The sequence below is a fragment of the Dendropsophus ebraccatus genome, chromosome 4, assembly GCF_027789765.1.
Source record: "Dendropsophus ebraccatus isolate aDenEbr1 chromosome 4, aDenEbr1.pat, whole genome shotgun sequence".
Taxonomy (NCBI): domain Eukaryota; kingdom Metazoa; phylum Chordata; class Amphibia; order Anura; family Hylidae; genus Dendropsophus; species Dendropsophus ebraccatus.
The window spans coordinates 81830089-81851785 of NC_091457.1; the positions used below are offsets into that span (position 1 = coordinate 81830089).

The 21697-nt window shown below is 41.8% G+C and overlaps 1 protein-coding gene across 1 annotated transcript in view; it reads left to right on the forward strand.

Annotated features, from left to right (window-relative positions):
• The window catches only part of CDH13 (cadherin 13), a 579181-nt gene that overhangs the window by 222919 nt on the left and 334565 nt on the right, over nt 1–21697 (forward strand). The window contains exon 4 of the mRNA XM_069966164.1: nt 18063–18179. Coding sequence (XP_069822265.1) covers nt 18063–18179 — 117 coding nt within the window. The remainder of the gene's footprint in view (nt 1–18062; nt 18180–21697) is intronic.

A 21697-nucleotide genomic window follows, 5' to 3' on the forward strand; every position in this document is an offset into this window, starting at 1 on the left:
GTTTGTATCTTGTTGTTTTCCTTGCCAGGGGTATATGTTGACATTATTTCCTGACGTACACCTTCAAGGAAAGGATGTAAAATGTGCAAATGGATAAGCATGTAGGGGCATAAGGCACATAGCCCATTGACTCCCATTATGAAAATTTTTTATATATATATATATATATATATATATATATATATATATATATATAATATTTGTATTGGAAAGCACACACACACATAGAGTTTTGTTATTGCATATTGCATATTTGATATGCAAGGAGCCCTTTGGACATTTGACATGTCATAGCCTTGTGCTTGTGCATAAAACATAGAATCAGTGGCGGATTAAATGTACCCTGGGCCCCGGGCTGTCCACCCAACCTGCCCCCCCCCCCCCAGTCAATTCGCCCACATTATAATCTGCTACTGCGCCCCCCCCCCCCCACTGTCCCCAATAAACACTGCCTGCCTCTCCTCCCTGCTGGCCCCAATAAACACTGCCTGCTTCCCCTCCCTGCTGGCCGCAATAAACACTGCCTGCCTCCCCTCCCTGCTGGCCCCAATAAACATAATGTTTGGTCCCTTGCTGCTACCCCCAGTAAGCATTGCCCACCCCACCTCCACTGCCCCCAATAAACATATTGCCACCTCACCTGGTCCCCTGATGTTGCCCCAAGGTCACAGCAGCACAGAGGATGTCAGGAGAGGAGGGTGCTGATCTTATAGGAGAGGTCACAGCAGCACAGAGGATGTAAGGAGAGGAGGGGGCTGATCTTATAGGAGAGGTCCGAGCAGCACAGAGGATGTCAGGAGAAGAGGGTGCTGATCTATAGGAGAGGTCCGAGCAGCACAGAGGATGTCAGAAGAGGAGGGTGCTAGTCTTATAGGGGAGGTCCCAGCAGCACAGAGGATGTCAGGAGATAGATGGTCCCCCTCTTTTCCCCCTTATAGATGGTCCCCCTCTTTCCCCCTCTATAGATGGTCCCCCTCTATAGATGGTCCCCCCTCTGCCCCCCTTATAGATGGTCCCCTCTTTCCCCCCTTATAGATGGTCCCCCTCTTTCCCCCTTTATAGATGGTCCCCCTCTTTCCCCCCTTTATAGATGGTCCCCCTCTTTCCCCCTCTATAGATGGCCCCCCTCTTTCCCCCTTATAGATGGTCCCCCTCTTTCCCCCCTTATAGATGGTCCCCCTCTTTCCCCCCTTATAGATGGTCCCCCTCTTTCCCCCTCTATAGATGGTCCCCCTCTTTCCCCCCTTTATAGATGGTCCCCCTCTTTCCCCCCCTTATAGATGGTCCCCCTCTTTTCCCCCTTTATAGATGGTCCCCCTCTTTCCCACTCTATAGATGGTCCCCCTATTTCCCCCTCTATAGATGGTCCCCCTCTTTCTCCCCTTATAGATGGTCCCCCTCTTTCCCCCTCTATAGATGGTCCCCCTCTTTCCCCCCTTTATACATGGTCCCTCTCTTTTCCTCCTTTATACATGGTCCCCTCTTTCCCCCCTTTATAAATGGTCCCCCTCTTTCCCCCTCTATAGATGGTCCCCCTCTTTCCCCCTTTATAGATGGTCCCCCTCTTTCCCCCCTTTATAGATGGTCCCCCCAGTCAGTAAATAACACAAAAATAACAAAATACAACTCACCTACCCTGCGTTCCCCCGTCGATCCTCTCTCCTTCTGCAGTCTCCGGCGGCGGCGTGGCATGGGCCCCCCCGGAGCCTCGGGCCCCGGGCGGCCGCCCAAACCGCCCACATTATAATCCGCCACTGCATAGAATGTAAATGTATTGGGTATTCATAGACCTAAACAATGGCTTACCAGAGAATTCAATGTTTAAAGATCAGTAATGGCTCCATTTCCCTCCCTTGTTTTGTTTTCAATTGTTGCCAACTGGCCTTTAGCCAGTTAAAATTGCCTTGAAATGTAGGCGGCATGGCATGAACCTGCTGTGTCTGGACTCATAACTTCATTGCATATTTATTCAAAGTTACCTAGGCAGCACAAGATCTGAATGAAAGCTTGACACAGTGCACAGGAGATTATCATAAAAACACTAAAATTGTGTTGTTAAGTGTCATTTAGACTCATTTAAAGGTAATTTTGTCTTTTCAGCTTGTCTGAGGCCCATAACGTCCAATTTACAGGTGGGTAGATGGATTCTGAGCAACATGTAGACATACTTTTATTAATATCTCAGTCTGTAGGAAAGTCAGTGGGCACTTCCAGCAATAGGAGATATTTGTGAGGGTGCAGGGGATTTTGGGGTTCAGACTTGTGGGACGCTAGCTCTCAGAAGCAGTCTATGCAAATCCAAAAAAATGAGGGGGAACTCACCCATAGAAATGTCCTTTATTGTAGTCTGTGGATATAATCCATAAAATGCTTGGCGGCTGAAATGGTTTTATTAATTTCTTTAATATTAAGTTATATGTATCATACACAGAAAGTTTCTTTAGATTAAGTAAAGCTTTATAGAAAGGATTTATGTGTTTAGATACTGTATACAATATTAAAGAGGGGTGTTTCCACGTGTTAGCGTTTACATGCAAATTGTAGTTTTTGTTTTCATTGCTGGTATGGCTAAATAGAGGATGCTACCTACATTCTCCAAATGTGTCATTGTTTGTAACACTTTTTCTTATCAGTAATTAAATGAACTGTTTTGGTGCAGTGGGCATGTGCCAGTTTCGGCTGGAACACCACTATGCTTGCTGGACCTTCTCCTCTCCTCCTGCAGTCACATCTGATCTAGAAGACTGAGCCATCCCTCGGTCATGACATGAGACAAAGATATTGTGTGCATGCACAGGTACATGACAAGACCAACAACTTTGTTGCACATGCACGAAATTCGGCGCCGGCTTCTGCCTGAGGTCACAGCAGAGGTGCGGCTCAGTCTTCAGGCATGGCTACCAGAGTAGAGGGGAGTAGTCTAGTGGGCATAGTTGTGTTCTAGCAGAGACCAATACTAAATGCAATGCTGGTATTAAAGATCTTACAATTTATGCTTATATCATCATAAAGTGCATGCATTAATGGAGACAGGGGTTGGGCATGATATTTCACTGTCCCACTATGAGCAACCACCGTGCTGCTGCTTCAGCTGATGCTCCTCTTTGGGATGTGCCCTGGCAGCTTGGGAAGGCTGGAGTTGCTGGGAAGCATCCCATGGTTACCCATCAGCGTTGTTCGTTACAGGCAACCAGCTGAGATGTTACTGTATATTCCTAGTGTGAACATGGGTTGGTTCTGTCCTGAACTAGTTGATCAAATTCTAGTAAACCCCCATGCATTTTCTGGAGTGAATTCTAGCATTACCTAAACAGTTAAATCCTTGCACTGCCCTATCCTCCTGTCTAAGTTCTTGTCTGTCTACCCCAATCACCTCTGAGACCGGGACTTTGTTTCTTTTTAAACTCAGTCATTCACTATGCATGATACCTGCTATAGCATATACTTAATATGCCTATATAGGCTACCTACCCTGTGATTTGCTATCGAGATTTATTGGTTTCCTGACTCTGGCTTGTTTTCCTTATTACATGTGTGTCTCCTGACTTGGATTGTATTTTTGTCCTCTGGTTTGCCTTATTGACTCATTGACTGTTTATTGCGTAGTGACATACAGTATAACCATCAAGACAGCATAGTTTTCAGCCATTATGGTTATGCAAAATCAGAAGATGTTGACTCACCATCCAGAAGATTCTGACATCCGGCTAGTTGATAAGTCCAGTGATGTGCCTGTGACTCCAGCACCATGCTATGTTTTAACTAGGGATGGTCCGAACCTGCTGAGGTTCAGGTTCGTATGAACCCGAACGCTCGGCAGCAGATTCCCGCTGTCTGCCCGCTCCGTGGAGCGGGCGGATTCAACGGGAGTAACGCCTGAAAAACTGGGATACAGCCTATGGCTATGGCTGTATCCCAGTTTTCCAGGCGGTCCTCCCGCTGCAGTCCCACGGAGTGGGCAGACAGCGGGAATCGTTACCGAGGGTTCGGGTTCGTACGAACCCGAACCGAACTCGGTTTGGACCATCCCTAGTTTTAACCTATGGAGTGCTGAATGGTACACCAGGTACAAAGCTTTCAGCATCTTGTATCCTGCATACCAATCCAGCCTGACTGCAGATTGCTGGATATATGTAATTCAGGCTATATTATACCATGAGTCATGCACAGATTTGCAGCAAAGCAAATAAACTAAAAAATGTTCAAACATTTTTTAATGTTTGCAAAACTAATAGTTCCACTAAGTATTGAAAAGGCTTTTACGTTCCTTTGATCTTAGACCTTGGTGAATTGGAGAGACATGGTGACAGCTATTCTAATAAATGTTCCAGCATATGTTTACCAACCTCCAGAATATAAATTGTTTGCCTTATCATCACTAGTTCAAAGAAGAAAAAGCAACATGATGCCTCATTGGGTAACATTGCTATCTCCTAATCAAAATTGTGCTAAAATATTTATAAAGGGATTATGTTGTTATACACTTTGTTTTCCGGTTCATGTATCAATATTAGTTCATAAACCTGATTACCAGGGATACGGCTCTTATTAAGCTGAAATCGCCTCAAAGGACATAGCCCAGATCACAAAAACTTCTTGTTGTGCATGCTTTTGTGCGCACGTCATTATTTTTATCACACCACAGGGTTACAGCATTGGTAAAATAAAACAAAGGAAATTCTGACCTAATTCCCCAAAGTGACTAAAATCAATTTTCAAATGCAAATGAAAATGGCATAGGTGAGGTGGTTTTATACTCCATAAATTGCTTGTCTACGGTTTGATCTAATAGTCGCATAAACAAGAAGGATTGCTATCAGAGAACTGCATTATAGTCACAAAAGAAAGTTTTATGCTTCTTAGGATGCTGATAACAATGTGTCTCAAGTAAAATAAAAATCTTACAGTTCTTTACCAATTTTTAGTTGAATAAACAAATATGTTAAAATATATAGAAAAAAATAAATAAAAAAGCAACAAGGTGAGAAAAGAGGTGAAACATAAAAAGAGGTGTCAAGCCAAGTTCACTGAAAATACTAAGATAGACACCATTTTAGGTCTTAAAAGGGTGTTAACTTAGGGAGGTGTTAGGTTACATATCTGGTAAAATTCAAGACCCTAGAAAATTTTGATGTTGTGGCTGTTACAGACATTTTTCACTATGACCTTTGACCCCACATAAGCAGGCACAATGCAGGATATAAGTTTTATGTTGACTGCCTGTAGTGATTGCCTAAAAAAATCCAGATTTTTGCCTGGAGAAACATCTATCCTCAAACTAAGGGGCCTTTTACATGGCCTGATATGAGTCTGGCCACAAACCACTGTCAATCTGCCAAATGAGAACGGCGTTTGCTTGCACTACCTTTATAAAGAAAAACAAATCATGCGACCAGGGTGCACAAATGATTGCTGTATTGTTCGTGTGGCCGTTAAAATACATTGTTATTGGCTGCACATCTGATTACACAGTGAGATGTGTGGATGATAACAATAATTTTATTAACCACACGAAAGATCTTATCAGCTGACAAATGGGCATTTTTTCACTTACCAGCTGATCCCTGGTCCTTTTACGCTTGTTATTGATAAACAGCCCGTGTAACAGGGCCTTAAAGTATTATGTGTCTACTCTCCATTGATATACTTATACACCCAACTGTGAGTTAGCCAATGAAATTCCCTGTTTATTCGCTGACTCACAGTTGGGTGTATAAGTATTTTTACAGTGACACAATTCTTATAATTCTACCTCTGTTTACCAACCCCAGTGGCTTTGAAATAAAGCAATCAATATGTAATTGAAGTGTAGACCTTCAGTTTTAATTCAATATTGGTAATGCCCTAGGTTAGGAAGTACAGATATTTTTCCCTTCATTTTCTCACATTGAAATGCAATTAGACAAATGACTGATATGAGTTTCATTGCCCAGTGGCTAGTACCTTATTTTTCATGATGAGATCAGGAATTGATTCCAATTGTTGAATTTGCATTTAGTAGTCGTTCATGGAAACTCACAGTACATGGTCCAAAGAGATGTCAATCAATTTGAAGGAGGATATCATTAGATTGAAAAACATAGCACAAAAACAATTCAAGAACTTCTTAAGGGAAAGTAATGGAATATTCTTCAACCCGATTGAGCATATTTTTAAATTACTGAGGACTGAATTCAAAGCTGGAAGACCGACAAACTAGTCAGCTACAGTAAAGGCCTGGAAAAGTGTCTCATGGGATAAAACTTAGCATCTGTTGAAGTGGAGGCTAAATTATGAATATGTGTCACTGTGAAAACTTTCTGGACTTAACTGTATTTCACGTCCTTTTGACAACCACTGCCCAAAACCAGAACGTGAACAGTTGCTGCTGGTGCCTACACAGATACCTTTCCTGATCTGCAGCATTTGTTAGACTTTAGTGATTCAACTCCATTCCATGCAGAAGTTTGATTTTTCACATTTTCCCAATGCAAATAAAGTGCAGTCATGATGTACACAGTTATGTTCACACAATGTATTGACAACGGTCATTGTTTGACACGACCTTTGTTAGCAGTGCCAAACAACGGCCACTGTCTTGCATGTTCATCCGGCCAATACTGCAATCTTATTTGCATATTTGGATTGCACACAATGTAAAGTATAGCCAGCAGCCATACTTTACATTGTGTGCACAGCTGTTTTCTATGGCTGCTGAAATTAATGCAAATATATTTATTTTAATACCAACTGCCATTCTCTTTATTGAACAAAATTTATACATTATGTGAACATGGCCTAATGAAACAAATCAAAGACCAGCAGGTACCACACACACACTTTTTTGTATACAGAGGTACTGCTAGCATTGTGTGGAAGTGCATTCATATTTAGTCTCACAATTTTCTAGTCTAGGGGGACCCCTAACATTACATAACATAACTTTTATTACTCTACAATAAGAAGGTGTGAGAGCACCTTATTATTGTAGATTAATAAAAGTTACATTTTGATGTTGGTGGTCCCCCTATACTATTGGAAAATTGTAAGACTAAATATGTACACACTTCCACACAATGCTAGCAGTACAGAAGAATAACTTTACTATGTAATTATAAGGTAAAATCTCTAGACAAGGCCACATAACCACAAATAACACACTGTGAAAACATACACTTAAAAACAATTTAAAAAGGGAACAGGAGCTCAGTCCTGTGTCCAGGAACTGAGCAGCACTCACCAGGGTGAGTAACCTGCAAACTCCCATGGACCCCTAATCTGAAATATGAGGAATACCAGTAATATAGAAATATAGACATTGGAACAGGGGTAGTATAAATGCCTAGGTCCCCGTGGGTGGAGAAAACTTCATGTGTATCACCCCCTACTGAGGCTTAATCAAAAGTGGCCACTCCTGACGAAGCCTCCGTGTGGGCCGATATGTGTGGAGGCATTTGTGGGTAGTAGTAGTTACTAATAATGCTAATTAAAAGGTTAATATTTTTAATATTATACACCAGTAGTTGGCTTCTTTTTTTGACTCACGTCCAAGCAAGTCAGCAGGTTGTTTTAGTGTCACTGGGGCAACAAGTGAATATTCCAGAAGGAGCAGTAGCAGTGGTATAGGCACTGAAAGTAGTAGCAATTGCCTGGGCACACATGTTACACCATCATATTGAGTTTCCAGGGCTTTTCATTCAGTTTTTTCTAAATACGACTGTTTCTTGCCAGCTTTGCTTCCACTTCCCTTCCAGATCCTTATTTTCAATTAGTTCCAGTCACATCTTATGGTTGAAGCAATTTCGCGTGACACGATGCTAATCCACTGGGAAATCTACATGACAACCTGTTCTTCTGTTGGCCAAATTCTTGGGGGGCTCCTGCCATCATAATATCCAGTTTCAGATGACAAGTGCTAACTTGCTTACAGGCGACATCCCCCCCCCCCCCCCCCCCCCGAGTGTGTCTTTATGATCTATGGTGGGGACTCATCTCCTCCTTACACCATTGAGGATGGATTTTCATTATTTATTTGCTGAGATTTTATACTAAGTGTCACAGCTGCAACCTGGAGATACTCTTCAGTAATGTGGTGGATATTGTACTGTAAGTGTGTGCTGCATGTTACCCTCTACTGTAAATCCAGGGCTGATGGAATATGATACTGCTAACGTGAAGTGGAAACCTGAGACTAAGAGAACAGGAAGATAGTATGATTAGCAGATAAAAATTTTTTACTCCTATAAACACCATAATTTTTTTTTTTTTTGCCTAAATAGGTCTAGAGTTCTGTTTTGATTAATATCTTACTGAATACTTATTAATGCAGATGTTAGTTGTAGAGATGAGCAAACCAAGCCTCCTGAACTGACATTCGTTCCAAACTTTGAAAAAAGTTTGGTTTGCTGCTGAACCAGACTTTTTGCAACGTTTGGCGGTGGAAGATGGCAGCCACACATCTAAAATACAAAAAAAAATAAAATAAAAATGTTCTCACCTGTCCTTGCTCCCCTGGTGTCCTCTGGATTTTTTGTGTCTTCCAGGCCTCCTGCCTGTTCAGCCAGTCACTGACTGAGATGGGATAGCACTGTGGCAAGTGATTGGCTGAGCGGGATGTCAGTCTGGAGACAAAGGTGACAGCCCACTTAGCTAATCACTGGCCGCTGGGCTGTCCTGTCCCTGTAAGTTGGTAATTGGCTGAGAAGGCTGTCACTACTGAGAAGAGAGTGAGAGCCCGCACAGCCAACCACTGGCTGAATGCACTTGAACAGCACCACAGCCAGTGATTGGCTGAGCAGGCTGTCACTCTTGTCTCCAGAGTGACATCCTACCCAGCCAATCACTAGCAACAGCGCTGTCCTGTCTCAGTCAGTGATTAACTGAATGGGATTTTAGTGCTTGCAGGAATCGGAGAAGAATGACACCAGGGGGAATGTGGAAAGGTAAATATGATGAGTACATTTTTTGAACCGCAGTAAAACAGCTAAAAGTCTGCAATCGTCTAGCTCTTTTAGTCTGGTTTGTTTAAAGTTAGGTTTGGACAAACCAGAACTTTATATTAGAGTTTGGCAAACCTGTCAAGACAAATTTTTGAAAAGTTCGCTCATCTCTAGTCAATTCTTCTCTAAGTGAATAGAGTTACCACAGTTCTCACCATTGGTAGATGTTCTAGCTATTGGACCCCCAACCATCAGCAAGTTATCCCTATTCAAGAGATAGGGGATAATGTAAGGAAAACCCTTTAAACTTTTTAATAACAGAGAGAGCATCTAAGCTTCCTATAGGGGATTTAAATATTCAATATGGGTGCTGTATTTTAAGGCCTACCAAAACCATAGAGGAATGCCTGACACCTGTTAGTTCTAAAAGTCTCATAATAGGGCCTTTGTTTGCAGTACAGAATTTTAATGTTATAGAGAATAGGTGGATGTTTTCAGTCTGTCAGAGTGAGGGCCAATATTACATAGTTGCTTTCTATTCTGGCTCATGTAAGGGAGTCCTGGGGGGGTTCCCTATGATCTTCATATACTGTAATATGATATATGCATTGGAGTTGTTTTCATCCCACAATACCCTATGTCATATTTTTACCAGGGTTCAAACATAAGGGTATTTATATTATTTTGACTGTATTATATTATCATTTAAATATATCTATTTTTACATAAATACAAAAGCAGCCACAAGCATCCAATGTACTTGTTCAAAAAAGCTCAAACTCAATAATACAGTATATTTTCTCCGTCATGTAGTGCATGGGTTAAGGACAGCACATTGCTAAGAACGTCTTTCCGGTATGACATGTACTTGTTGGTGACAGAGAATCAACTAGAGGTCCTTGCACCTATCAGTCAAGTCCGGAGGAGGCTGTCTAGTGCATTGTAATGTATGTCTCCAGAAACAGCTGATCCTTGCAAAGCGAATATATTTATTCCCTAGCAATCTGTGACACCATCGTCTTGTTCAGAGTCCCCCTAACCCTTCGCTGTGCTGAGCTGATCATTCTTCGGTGGCTGCTGACCTTCATGTAACGCTTTTACTGAAAAGTACATCTCGGTAATTACAGCGGTTTCAGGTCTTGTAGAATTTTCAAGGGTGAGAAGTGACAGAAGAAAGGGCCTTGCAGGCTAGTTGTGAACTGCTGAAGAATGTTGTAATTTTGTGATTATTCTATAATTACGTAAGTTGTGGGACATGACAATAAAAGATCCACAGCCGTGTCTATATATATATATATATATATATATACATATATATATATATCAGATCTTCTGCACAATGGAGAACTTATATAATAAAGCTAGATGACAGAAAGACGCCATGAGATATATACGTGTGCAGCACTTGGGGTTGAAAGTGCTGCTGCTTGTATATTTGTATGATTTTCCATATATCCTCACTCCAGGATTCTCGGTTACACTCTGTAGTGGTACTCTAGCACAAGTTTCTCTATTATTTGTTTCTCATGATGTTGCCTCTGGGAACTTAATACATCTAAACATTGTTTTTTTCATGATCCTGGCTGTTTATTTCAATAAGCCTGTTGACTTGCGTGGCATGTTTATTGCTTCGTGCCAGTTGTAGAGACTAATCAAGGTGATCTCCTCTGCCGCTAAGTCTCCTATTTACTTATGCATTATTGACTGCCACCAGTTAGTGAGAGCACAATATTTACCTGTGAATAAAAAATGTGCCTAAAGCAGACTGATTACAGCCAGACAGGTGCTGGGGACATCTTGGAGTTTGTCTCCCAGATTTTGATAGGAGTCATTATCTTGTCAGTCCTAATATCTTTCTCTTTTTTCAGTTGCATCCAAAATGAAAAAATAGGAAATTGCATGCAAATCAATATAGGCACTTAGGCGGCACTGCCAGGCTATGGCAGGAGATATCAGGTTTGGTTAAGGAAGATTAGAGCAGGGAAATTTTTCAAAAAATTTTTGCCCATGTTTTTTTTTTTTTCCTTGGATAACTTCTTAATAAATCCTTGGCATGGTGGTTATTGGACAATGAGAATCGCCAGTCATTGTTTCAAATCTTGCCATTTGGCAGACATGTAAAATTCATTCCATTTATTTTGGCTGAAAGTAAAAAATGTGTCATATAGAGATAAAATTCCTGCTTTCTACGTGGGCTGAAACACACTGAACATATGAAACGCGCGTCTAAATAAAATATTCCAAAGTAACAGGTTCCTGCCGTTCTTTATTTTAGTCAGAATAGAATTTACATAAAGCTTTAGGAAGCTTCACATCTTATTCTATTTTCTACAGCTGTCAGACTTATTTACCCTTGGGGCCCGGGCCTAATTTGTGCAATTGGATACAACTTTCCTTACACAACTTTATCTTCTACAGGGATACATTTTTATTTCCTGGTTAAAGTCATCAATATTTATTTCACCCTTTTCAGGACAATGGTGCACTCCACCCACAAAGCTATACTCCTACTGTATGCTCAGGTTGTCCTGACTGTCCACAGACAATAACATTTTCCTGTGGGTTTCCATATTATAGGTTCCCCCTTATTTCTTACACTGTGTACCAGAGTGGCAAGTTTTGTGTGCTTTATGGCAGCTGTAGTTAATGGGAATAAATTTTTTTTTATAAACTCAAACCATCTCCAGTAACAGATAGGCTACTGTCTCTCCGTTAAACCCCACAAACTGCCATATACTGTATGTGAATATATATATATATATATATATATATATATATACAGCAACCTCTGGACATATCAGTTCTAAATGAGATTAATGGATCCTGGAAATAACACCTACTCCTATCTCTCACCCTCTTGCTGTTCTCTCTCCACTTTCTAATATGCTTCCCCTGCTTTAGATCCCCCATCTTGTATCTACAAGGCCTTTAATTCCTCAGGGGCAGTATATGCTGATCAAGGGAAACTAAATGTACAATATATATTATTAATTATTGCTTCTATAAAAGATATGAAATTCCAGATATGGTGTAAATGTTTACTCAGCAAAAATATAACATTTAGGGACCAATTATTTTTTTTAAAGTACAGTGTGTTCAAAGTAATAGAGTTATAGCCTAGGAAACTTTTATTCTTTACAAAGTCTACCTTACCTTTGGTGATCAAGCAGTGCTGCTACAAGTCTAATCTTACCAACCCTAAAAGCAATGTTCCATAGTATATTCAAACTTATGGGGGAAGGGGGGATTTATGAAGACCGGTGTACAAGTACACCAGTCTTAAATTAGGCCCTGCCCCCTTTCCCCCCGGTTGGATTCACTAAGAGGCGCACGCCTCTTAATGAATCTGGCTGGCCAGGCACGCGAACCTGCGGAGGAGCGCCTTTAGGCGTAAATCATATTAAATGTGGCACGGGAGGAGGCCATGCCTTCTCCCCGAGTTACCCCTGCCCTCCCTTCATGCAAGCAGGGAATATGACAGGCGTACACAAGGTAGAATGGGTGAATCTGTGCTTTCTCTCAGACGTCTGCCCCAGGTGGAACATTAATAAATGTCCCCCATAGAGTCTGGATATACATGGCGTGATTTTTTTTTTTTCATCCAGGCAGAAGAAAAACAGAGCCATAATATAGCTGTGTGCATGAACAATTAGCCACAGGTACAGCCGACAGGTAAAGTATGAAACAAGGGCTGCAAGGACATCGGTGACTATGTCCCTGCAGCCCTCGCTAAACGATTGTCGGGACGGGGAATAGGCCCAGTAAACGAGCGCCGATCTAGCAGATCGGCGCTCGTTTACATCGTTGATCGGGCCTTGGTCGGCCCGTGGAATACCACCCTTACACCGCAGTGCAGAAATAAATACTGCTCCACCTTTAGTAAACCAACACCACAGAACATCACCGCAGGTCCTTAACCCACAGTAAGTACAGAACATATGCTGATAATGCAGGACTGCCATTATCTGTGTAGTGTGTGCCTTGGAGTCACTACTGTTTGCCAAAGTCGAGCACAGGCAAGACCCTGCACCTCACAGCTTGAGAAGCTCTGAAATATATTGTTATTACCCTTCCATTCTAGTTTGGCCATACATTTTTCTAATGGCGCTTGTTAAAATGTTCCTCAGAAAGGAAAATCCTGTTTATCCTTCTTCTAATGTCTCACAAAGGCATTGTGGCATCTAGGCTAAAGCCTCAACTTCTTTTCTAATATTTCCTCAATGAGGAGCTGAGGAAGCTTCGCACGTTTACATTGTGAACACAAAAGCAGTGTGATGCCAAAAAGTTTGCACATTTAGGCTATGTTCTCATGTCGTAAGAGACTGGCCATTCCGTAACCCCGGCCGGGTCACGGAACGGCTGGTTTCTGGCCGGATCATCTCGGACGGTACTTAAGTGATCAGCGCGCGCCCGCATCAGGGCTTCCAAAAGCCCACAGTGATGCAAGCGGCCGGAGCCGCTTGCTTCACTGTGTGAACTGACAGGTCTTTCTGCGGCCGGAATTCACTGGATTCCGGCCGCAGAAAACTGACATGTCAGTTTTTTCCGGCACCGCATGGGATCCCAGCCGGAGCGCATACGATGTGTGTGCGCTTCGGCCGGGATCCCGTTGAAAATAAGGCTATGTCCCACCCCGCAAAACTATGGCCGTAGTTCTGTGGCGAGAACTCATAGTCATTGTACCATTGAAGAAATGGACTCCTACTCTGGTAGATCTGGCCATGTGTTGGATGGTTAGTTCTATGTAATACTACATGGAAGCTGCATATAATCCTACACTGCCCACAAAATAGCCTGTACCTTGGCCTACACAGTATACCTCCTACAAATAAAGGACACATCAGTATACATAATCTGTATTGACATTTTCATAAAAAAACATGATTCAAATTATATACAGTGGTACCTTGGTTTAAGAGTAACTTGGATTAAGAGCGTTTTGGTTTAAGAGCTCCCTGTACTGGGTGGGAGGGGGAGTGGGGGAGGGGCATGGTCTGCATAGCGAAGTCTACAGCCCTGTACTCTGACCCAGGAAGTCCCCCCCACCTTCCAAATCATAGCAGATCCAGTACAGGCTGGGGCTTACATCAGGGGACAGGACTGTAGAGGTAATCTCTCCATAGCTGTAACCCCTCTCTCCCTGGACAGAGAGCGATGCATGTATGTGCCCACATCTGTCCTGCTCATTCCTTTATACTCCCTGCAGTCTCTGTCCCTTCCTTTCTGAACAGTTCTTGTCTGGGACAGAGATGGCAGCAAAGAACACTGTTTCAGACTGGCAAGAAAATGCCACTTTTTGCAGGACATACAGCAGCTGATAAGTATGTGAAGCCTTGAGATTTTTAAATAGAAATAAATTACAAATTTCTATAACTTTCTTAAACCAGTTGATTTGAAAGAAAAAAATATTAGCTGGACAACGCCTTTGAGTTCCCTTGCCAATATCACCTGCTTAACAGGGGTTTCAGAAGGCAACAGCCAACTGCATTGAGCTGCAATGGGTTTTTTACTTGGAAACAAACAACAAGTCTACATCTTATTTTCCACTAACATTAGAAAATAACAGATGCCATGTGTAACAGCTAGGTCAGCAACCTTGTACGAGGATAGTTAGGCTTGGTAAGGTACATTCAAAAGAAACATTATAATGTGCTGAGCATTAAAAGATAAATGGAAGAATGAGCGATTGGATGTTGTTCTTTTGTAAGTCTGATGCTAAAGGCTGTAATACAAGGTATTGGGAACATTGTACTACCAATGCTTTCAAAGGAATGATGAGAATCCTACTTGATCCTTGGTTACAATTTACAAGAAGAAGAAATGATGCAATCACCTGCAGCTCTAACACAAATTGAACGGGTTGCTTGGCCTCAAGAAGCAATAATAAAAGAAAATTACGACCAGAGGAATTTGACATAAACATCAGAAGTGTAGCTGTATAGCTTCAGACTGCGAGCAAGTTTTATAAGGGATGTAATAGGGAGCCAGCAATTCCTTCTAAATGCCATGTTTAGAGTCAAAAAGACATTCTCCATCTTCAATGAGGACATTGGCGGCTACTGTACATATTTTAGAATTTTAGGTAGAATTTGTGTATCTGTACAATTGTACCAATTATATTATCCTATACCCAGTCACCATGAATATCCTGTATTCATTACAGGAGGATTATTTTAGGGTTTCTACAAATAAGCTAGTGAGCAGCAAAGGAATCATCTTTGACCAGGTATTTACACCTCCATTATTTTTTATCTTTGAGAAAGAGTATTAACAAGAACCTGTAGGAAGTTTCATGCTGCCCTGACCACAGGCAGTATAAAACAAAGACATCCTTGTTTAATACAATAAGCTATGTGTTAGCCTGAAATGCTGTGGTTTTAAAGCACTGTGTGTGTGTGTGTGTGTGTGTGTGTGTGCCCGCCCGTGCCCTCCAGCCAAGCATAACTGACAGATCTCCCTTTTATGTATTGGTAAACATATCCTATTCTGATAAACTGGCATAACTAAGGCCACCATGTTTGGATTGCTGGAAAGCTTCACTCCCAAGTGGTTGTATAGAGTAAGAACAACAATCTCTTCCTCAAGCTGTAAGACTATGAAGGCCTAAGGGCAAGATGGCTGGAGCCATCACGATAACGGATTATATTTATTTGTAGACCAATGGAATAACACTTTATTACAAAATATGCAGGGCCAGCATGGACAGGACAGGACACTTGCCCTGGAACCCCATCCCCCTGCAACTGCAAACAAAGTGCCAGTGTCTGCAGACATCCCCTGCCCTCCCTTTTGGTCCTGACAATATGCTGCAAACATCGGGAGCTTCTCTAAGCTGAGGGGTTAGCCTTTGCTGCTGGCCAAGGTTCAGGCTGCCAGTTTCACCTTAAAAATCCTCCTTCCCCTTACTCTGACGAGCCTCCAGCTTCTGCGTTTGCAGCAAATGTGTGTGTATATATATATATATATATATATATATATATATATATATATATATATATAAATATAATATTTTTAATTTTTTTTCCCTGTTATTCTGGTTATTCTGCTGCATATCTGTTATTAGGGGGTATTCCAGATAACAGAATTTTTAAATGTTACCGGGGATGAAATGAAAATAAATAATAATAGCCCATACTCATCTGCCTCAGGGCTCCCTGCTGAACGCTCTGGCTGCTACAAGACAGCCTGCTCAGCCAATCACTAACTGGGGAGGGACAGCACTGCAGCTGGTGATTGGCTGAGTGGGTTGTCAGCGCTAATAACAGTCCATCTTGAAAGTACCAGCCAGAGCGTTAAGCAGGGACCACAAGACATCACAGGCCAGCAGTTTTTACTGTTTAATGTGATGCTTTCATCATATGATTCCAGGATTTATACTAAAGAATTGTGGCGGTGGGGGGATGTTAACATGTATAGACATATGGCATACGCATGCATGCTGTGATTTCGCCAAAAAGCCCTTAAAAAAATTTCAGGCAGTTATGTGGGTATGGTGTTTAATATCACTGAATGGACCGTATTGGTCCTAAAGCTTGCACCTCGGACCCAACAATCTTTGTTTGAACCTGTGTAAAAACAGCTGTATAGGACATATTAGATGCTATATTTTAGACCATAAGGGAGGGAATCAATAGAAAGCACTGCATTGTGCACATTTCATTTTATTGCTATATTAGAAACCTTCCATGATAAAATTGTTGGCCTAGAAAGGTATGGTCGTGAATATGCTCATTCTAAATGTTTTATGCAGGAGTCTGTGAGAAAACATCATAACATCACAAAGCCCTCATAACTCAGAAATACTTAATAGGGTATATGAAAATGAGTTTACCTCAATAGTTGTAATTATCAATTCATAAGGAATAGAGATGAGCGAACCGGGTTCGGGTTCGAGTCGATCCGAACCCGAACGATCGGCATTTGATTAGCTGGGGCTGCTGAACTTGGATAAAGCTCTAAGATTGTCTTGAAAACATGGATAAAGCCAATGACTATATCCATGTTTTCCACATAGCCTTAGGGCTTTATCCAACTTCAGCAGCCACCGCTAATCAAATGCCGAACGTTCGGGTTCGGATGGACTCGAGCATGCTCAAGGTTCACTCATCTCTAATAAGGAATATAAGAATGTTAGGACTATGCATGACAACTTTTTTACACTAAGTAAAGTATATCACACTGGGTTTTGTGGAATGTGCCCTACTTTTTTTTAATTCTTCTTCTTCTTCTTTAAGATCAATGCAAAACTTGGGAATAATTTGACTTATAACCACCTCTAGACAGTGTGACATAATCAAGACTAATTTATTGAAGTCTCTAAATGACCAGGAATGCAACATCGACTGGTAACTAATAATGAGCTCCGGAAGGACTTACCTTTCACATAGCTTTAAATGCTTCTAGTGACAGATCAATATGTTTACAACATTCACACTTATTCCCATGACAAAAATTTAATGAAGTTTCCTAGCAAAGAGTAATGTATAAAGTCTTCAAATACAAATGGAAACATTTGACTATTCAAATGAACAAAGTCCCTGATTAAGAAATGACATAAAACAAGATAAGGAAAATAAACTTGCTTGTGGTAGTCTAGATGGTAGGCAGTTTCAAATTAGTTCTGAAGTTGATAAAAATAAAGTTTTTGACTGGGAAAAAAAAATATTACCAGGGTGGTGTAGTAAGATTTGAAAAATGTGGTTGCTTTCTTACATAACAATGCCTCACCTCTCCATAGGTTGTATGTAGTATTGTCCAGCCCCCATCTTTTCAATGGAGCTGAGTATGAATATTAAACACAACCCAAGGACAAGTGTGACCATAATGCTGCCATTCTTGTCCTGAGGAACGCTTTAAAAACTTTTTCAAGAAAAAAAGCAACGTTTATGCCTATTGCATGGTATGAAAGGGAGTTACGTATGAGATTAAAAAAATACCAAAGATCGAAGTCATGCACCACCCTTCTAGCCTTGTACTAGACATAACACAATGGCCCAAATCAGTGTTCTGGGCCATTGATCGGTGATCAGTGTTCAGACAGAATTCTGGTGCAGACACAGTAGTACATCTGGGCCTTTCAGTGTTCCTTAAAGTAGTTATTTTAATATGTTACATTGTCATTAAATGTTACTTTTTCTCCTGTAGAACATGCTCAAGGCACCAAGACATCTTGCACTTTTGAGACATAGGAGATCAATTGTGGCACCCCCTATCTCTATCCCAGAGAATCAGAGGACACCTTTTCCAAAAAATGTTGGCAGGGTAAGTTAATATTCATTGTTTGTTTCTAACTTTCTACTAAAGCAATTGTCTTTTCAAAAAATGTCTGCATGTGTTTCTTTGTCCTTTAATATAGAAAGCTCCATAGCAAAAATCAAACTGCCCGCCTATTATGTTGTTGAGTTTTGCAGACAGTAAAATACCTATTAATTTGAATGGACTCTTTTACACATCCATAGTTGCTATGGATCGATAAAAATGGTGCATGGATCTGCCCATTCCAATCAAAGGGTTTGTGCAAATATGAACAGAGATGGATACAATTCCAATTCCCTACCCTATTGTTTACCAACTATGAAATTCCTGGCTGAAAAGAGGCATCTTCATTAAAGGACAAGTCCGGTCATGTAAAGTGTTTTTTAGAATACAGAGGCACAACTCACCTCTCCCTGTGCCCTAGATCGCTGCTCCAGGATCCCCACTGGGCTCCCGGATATACACCAGAGCTGACATCACAACCTGGTTGATGGACTGGCTGCTCGGCCAGTCAGTGACTGGGGCAGTACGCCACTGCAGTCACTGATTGGCTGAGTGGGCTATTCATCACCCGGGACAAGCATTTTCCTCAGAGTCATGACCTCATCACAACTCGAAGGAAAATGCCTTCCGGCAAGGCCCCGGAGCCAGTTACTTGGCACACTGCGGGCATAGGGAGAGGGACGTAAGGGTCGGTTGTTATATTCTCCGCTACCCCTGATGCTTGTCAGATTTTAGCCAGGGCCAGACTTCTGATTTAAGCTGATCAGTACTGTTAGAAGAACATGGTTTCTTTCTTCCAAAAACAGCACCACATCTGTCCAAAGGTTGTGCTTAGTATTGCAGCTCATTTCCATTCTTTTCAATAGAGCCCATCTGCAATACCAGACACAACTTATAGACAGATATAGAGCTGTTTTGGAAAGAAGTTTTTCTAATCTTGCACAAAGTCCTGGGACATTCCAAATTAAGCTCCATCTCTACATCTGTCTACAGTGTTTGCATAAAACAGCAAGACCTTATTCAATTTGTCTGTGACGTGATTCTCTTCTGAAATACATAGATGGCCTTGTGACTGCATATTAAGTTAATAAAGGCCCAATACCCAAACATCACACTAGCAGCGTAGATTCCTTGTACCCAGACATGCTAATTCTTATGCGTAATCCAGATATTTGCTATTGCTAATGACTACGTCCAATTTTGGCTTAGTAATTGTAAGGGATTCATAGTCACTCAGCCTTTCAATTAAATGCTGCTCGGTCATACAGTTGTAATCTAAGTTGCTATAATTGATACCGCGATCATGGGAATGAATTGACTGGCAAGGCAAAGCGGTGTTGAGCCACTTAACGGCTTGTCTATGTATTTCATTAAGTAACGTTTGCTTGCGTTTGGCGGGCCTCTTGGAGGACGTACAGAGCTGTTATTTGACAAATCACATAGGATATGCAATCTTAAGGGATGACAATGAAATTAAAACGTTTAATACACTCTTGGCAGCTTCCGCCTTTGTGCCCAGATGGCGCCGGTGACAAATGGCGGACGTTATTGATGTGCCTTTTCCTTACTTCTGGCTCGCCAGTGTCGGCAAAAGGGAAATTATATTCTATTTTTTTCTGGTCCTCTTCCATATGCTTCCCTTACAATATATTTGTCCACATCAAGCGAGAAGCAGCAGGGTATACAATTCGCCTTTAATTACAATGATGGGCTATTTGTCAGGGCTCCATTAACAATGATGGATATGTAGTGGTTTTCTATGACAAGCTAAAAGCTGTAAAGAAATTTACTTACTGCTGATTGCCCCTTGTCCTTCCTTAATCCTGTTTTTTTTTCTCCTTCTATGTCAAGTTCAAGCGCTTTGACAGAAATCTAATATTTTAAAAAAGGGCAAATTGAAAGGTTTGGGTAAATCTCTGTTATTACACTTGGATTTTACAGGCTGTTGAAATCACTTAGTGATGTCTCCGGATTTGTAATTTTGATGCTGATGCTGGTGGTTTGGTGGAGAACTTGCTTTCACTGCAGTCTGTAATTCAGATTTGTTTTCCTAAGCTCCTTCATTATATCCTGTGGATGTGCTTATGCTGTTGGAGCATCTATCTAATATATATATATATATATATATATATATATATATATATATATATATTGTAGGGATCTTCCCAGGGGATAGTGTGTTTGGACACAGTTCACAGCAGACTTGGCTTTGTAAAATAACAGCTTGGCGTTTATTTGCAGCATAAACAGTCCAGCAAACATAAATACAGCAACACCGTGCTTTTAAGAACAAAACAAAAAGGTCTTGCCCGTCTGGGCACTTACTAACAGGCAGGTTACCTATCTGATGCTTCAATAGGCTGTATCACAGGGTATGAAGTGGCCCCAGCGGCGGCAGTATTCCTTGCTCCCAGGAGAACCAGCATGCAGGCTGTTCACTCCTGGCTGAGAGCCATCACCTGCAGCTCTGTGGAGCTCTTACCTTCTCAGGCTGATTAGGGTCAGAGCTCACCTGATGGCAAAACCCAAACTGGATCGGGGGGAGGGAATGGCAGGTCCCACTACCAACCTACCCGCCATTCCAGTAAATCCAGGCCCGGAAACAGTAAATAATAGCTCAGCAGCATAACACTGCTGAGCACAGATCCCTCCTGGACTCACCGTCTCACGCTATGAAGCAACCTGGGTGAGATGTACATCCCTTTGAAGACTTTACCAGTGACATGTCTACATATCCCCCCCTCTTTTTCAGACCGGAGGGATGAGCATTTTGTCCCCACAGGCAGTGTACCCTTGATAGGGCGTCAGCATTTGCCTGTAACTTTCCTGGCCTGTGTTCCACAGTAAAATTAAAGTTTTGTAGGGACAGAAACCATCTAGTCACCCTCGCATTTTTCTCCTTGTTAAGCTTCATCCATGTTAGGGGGGCATGGTCTGTCACTAACTTGAATTTTCTGCCTAGCAAGTAATACTTCAGGGACTCTAGGGCCCATTTCACTGCCAGACATTCTCGCTCAACAATGGCATAGTTTTTCTCGGCCGGGGATAGCTTTCTACTCAAGTACATCACCGGGTGCTCCTCGCCATTCACGACCTGTGAGAGGACGGCACCTAACCCTGTGTTGGAGGCATCTGTCTGTACTAGAAACTCTCGCCTAAAGTCAGGGGTAACTAGCACCGGTTGTTGGCACAAGGCAGACTTAAGGCTTTGAAAAGCCTCCGCGGCCTCTGGAGTCCATGTCACCATTGCGGACTTCGCACCCTTTGTCAGGTCAGTTAGTGGGGCTGCAACTGAAGCAAAATTCGGCACAAACCTAAGGTAATAGCCCGTAATACCCAGGAAAGCTCTGACCTGTTTCTTTGTGAGGGGTTGAGGCCAATTCTGTATTGCCTCAATTTTATTTAGTTGTGTTTTCACTAACCCCCTCCCAATAATGTAGCCCAAGTATTTGGCCTCCTCTAAGGCTAGTGCACACTTCTCTGCATTGATGGTTAACCCCGCATTGCTTATGGCATCTAAC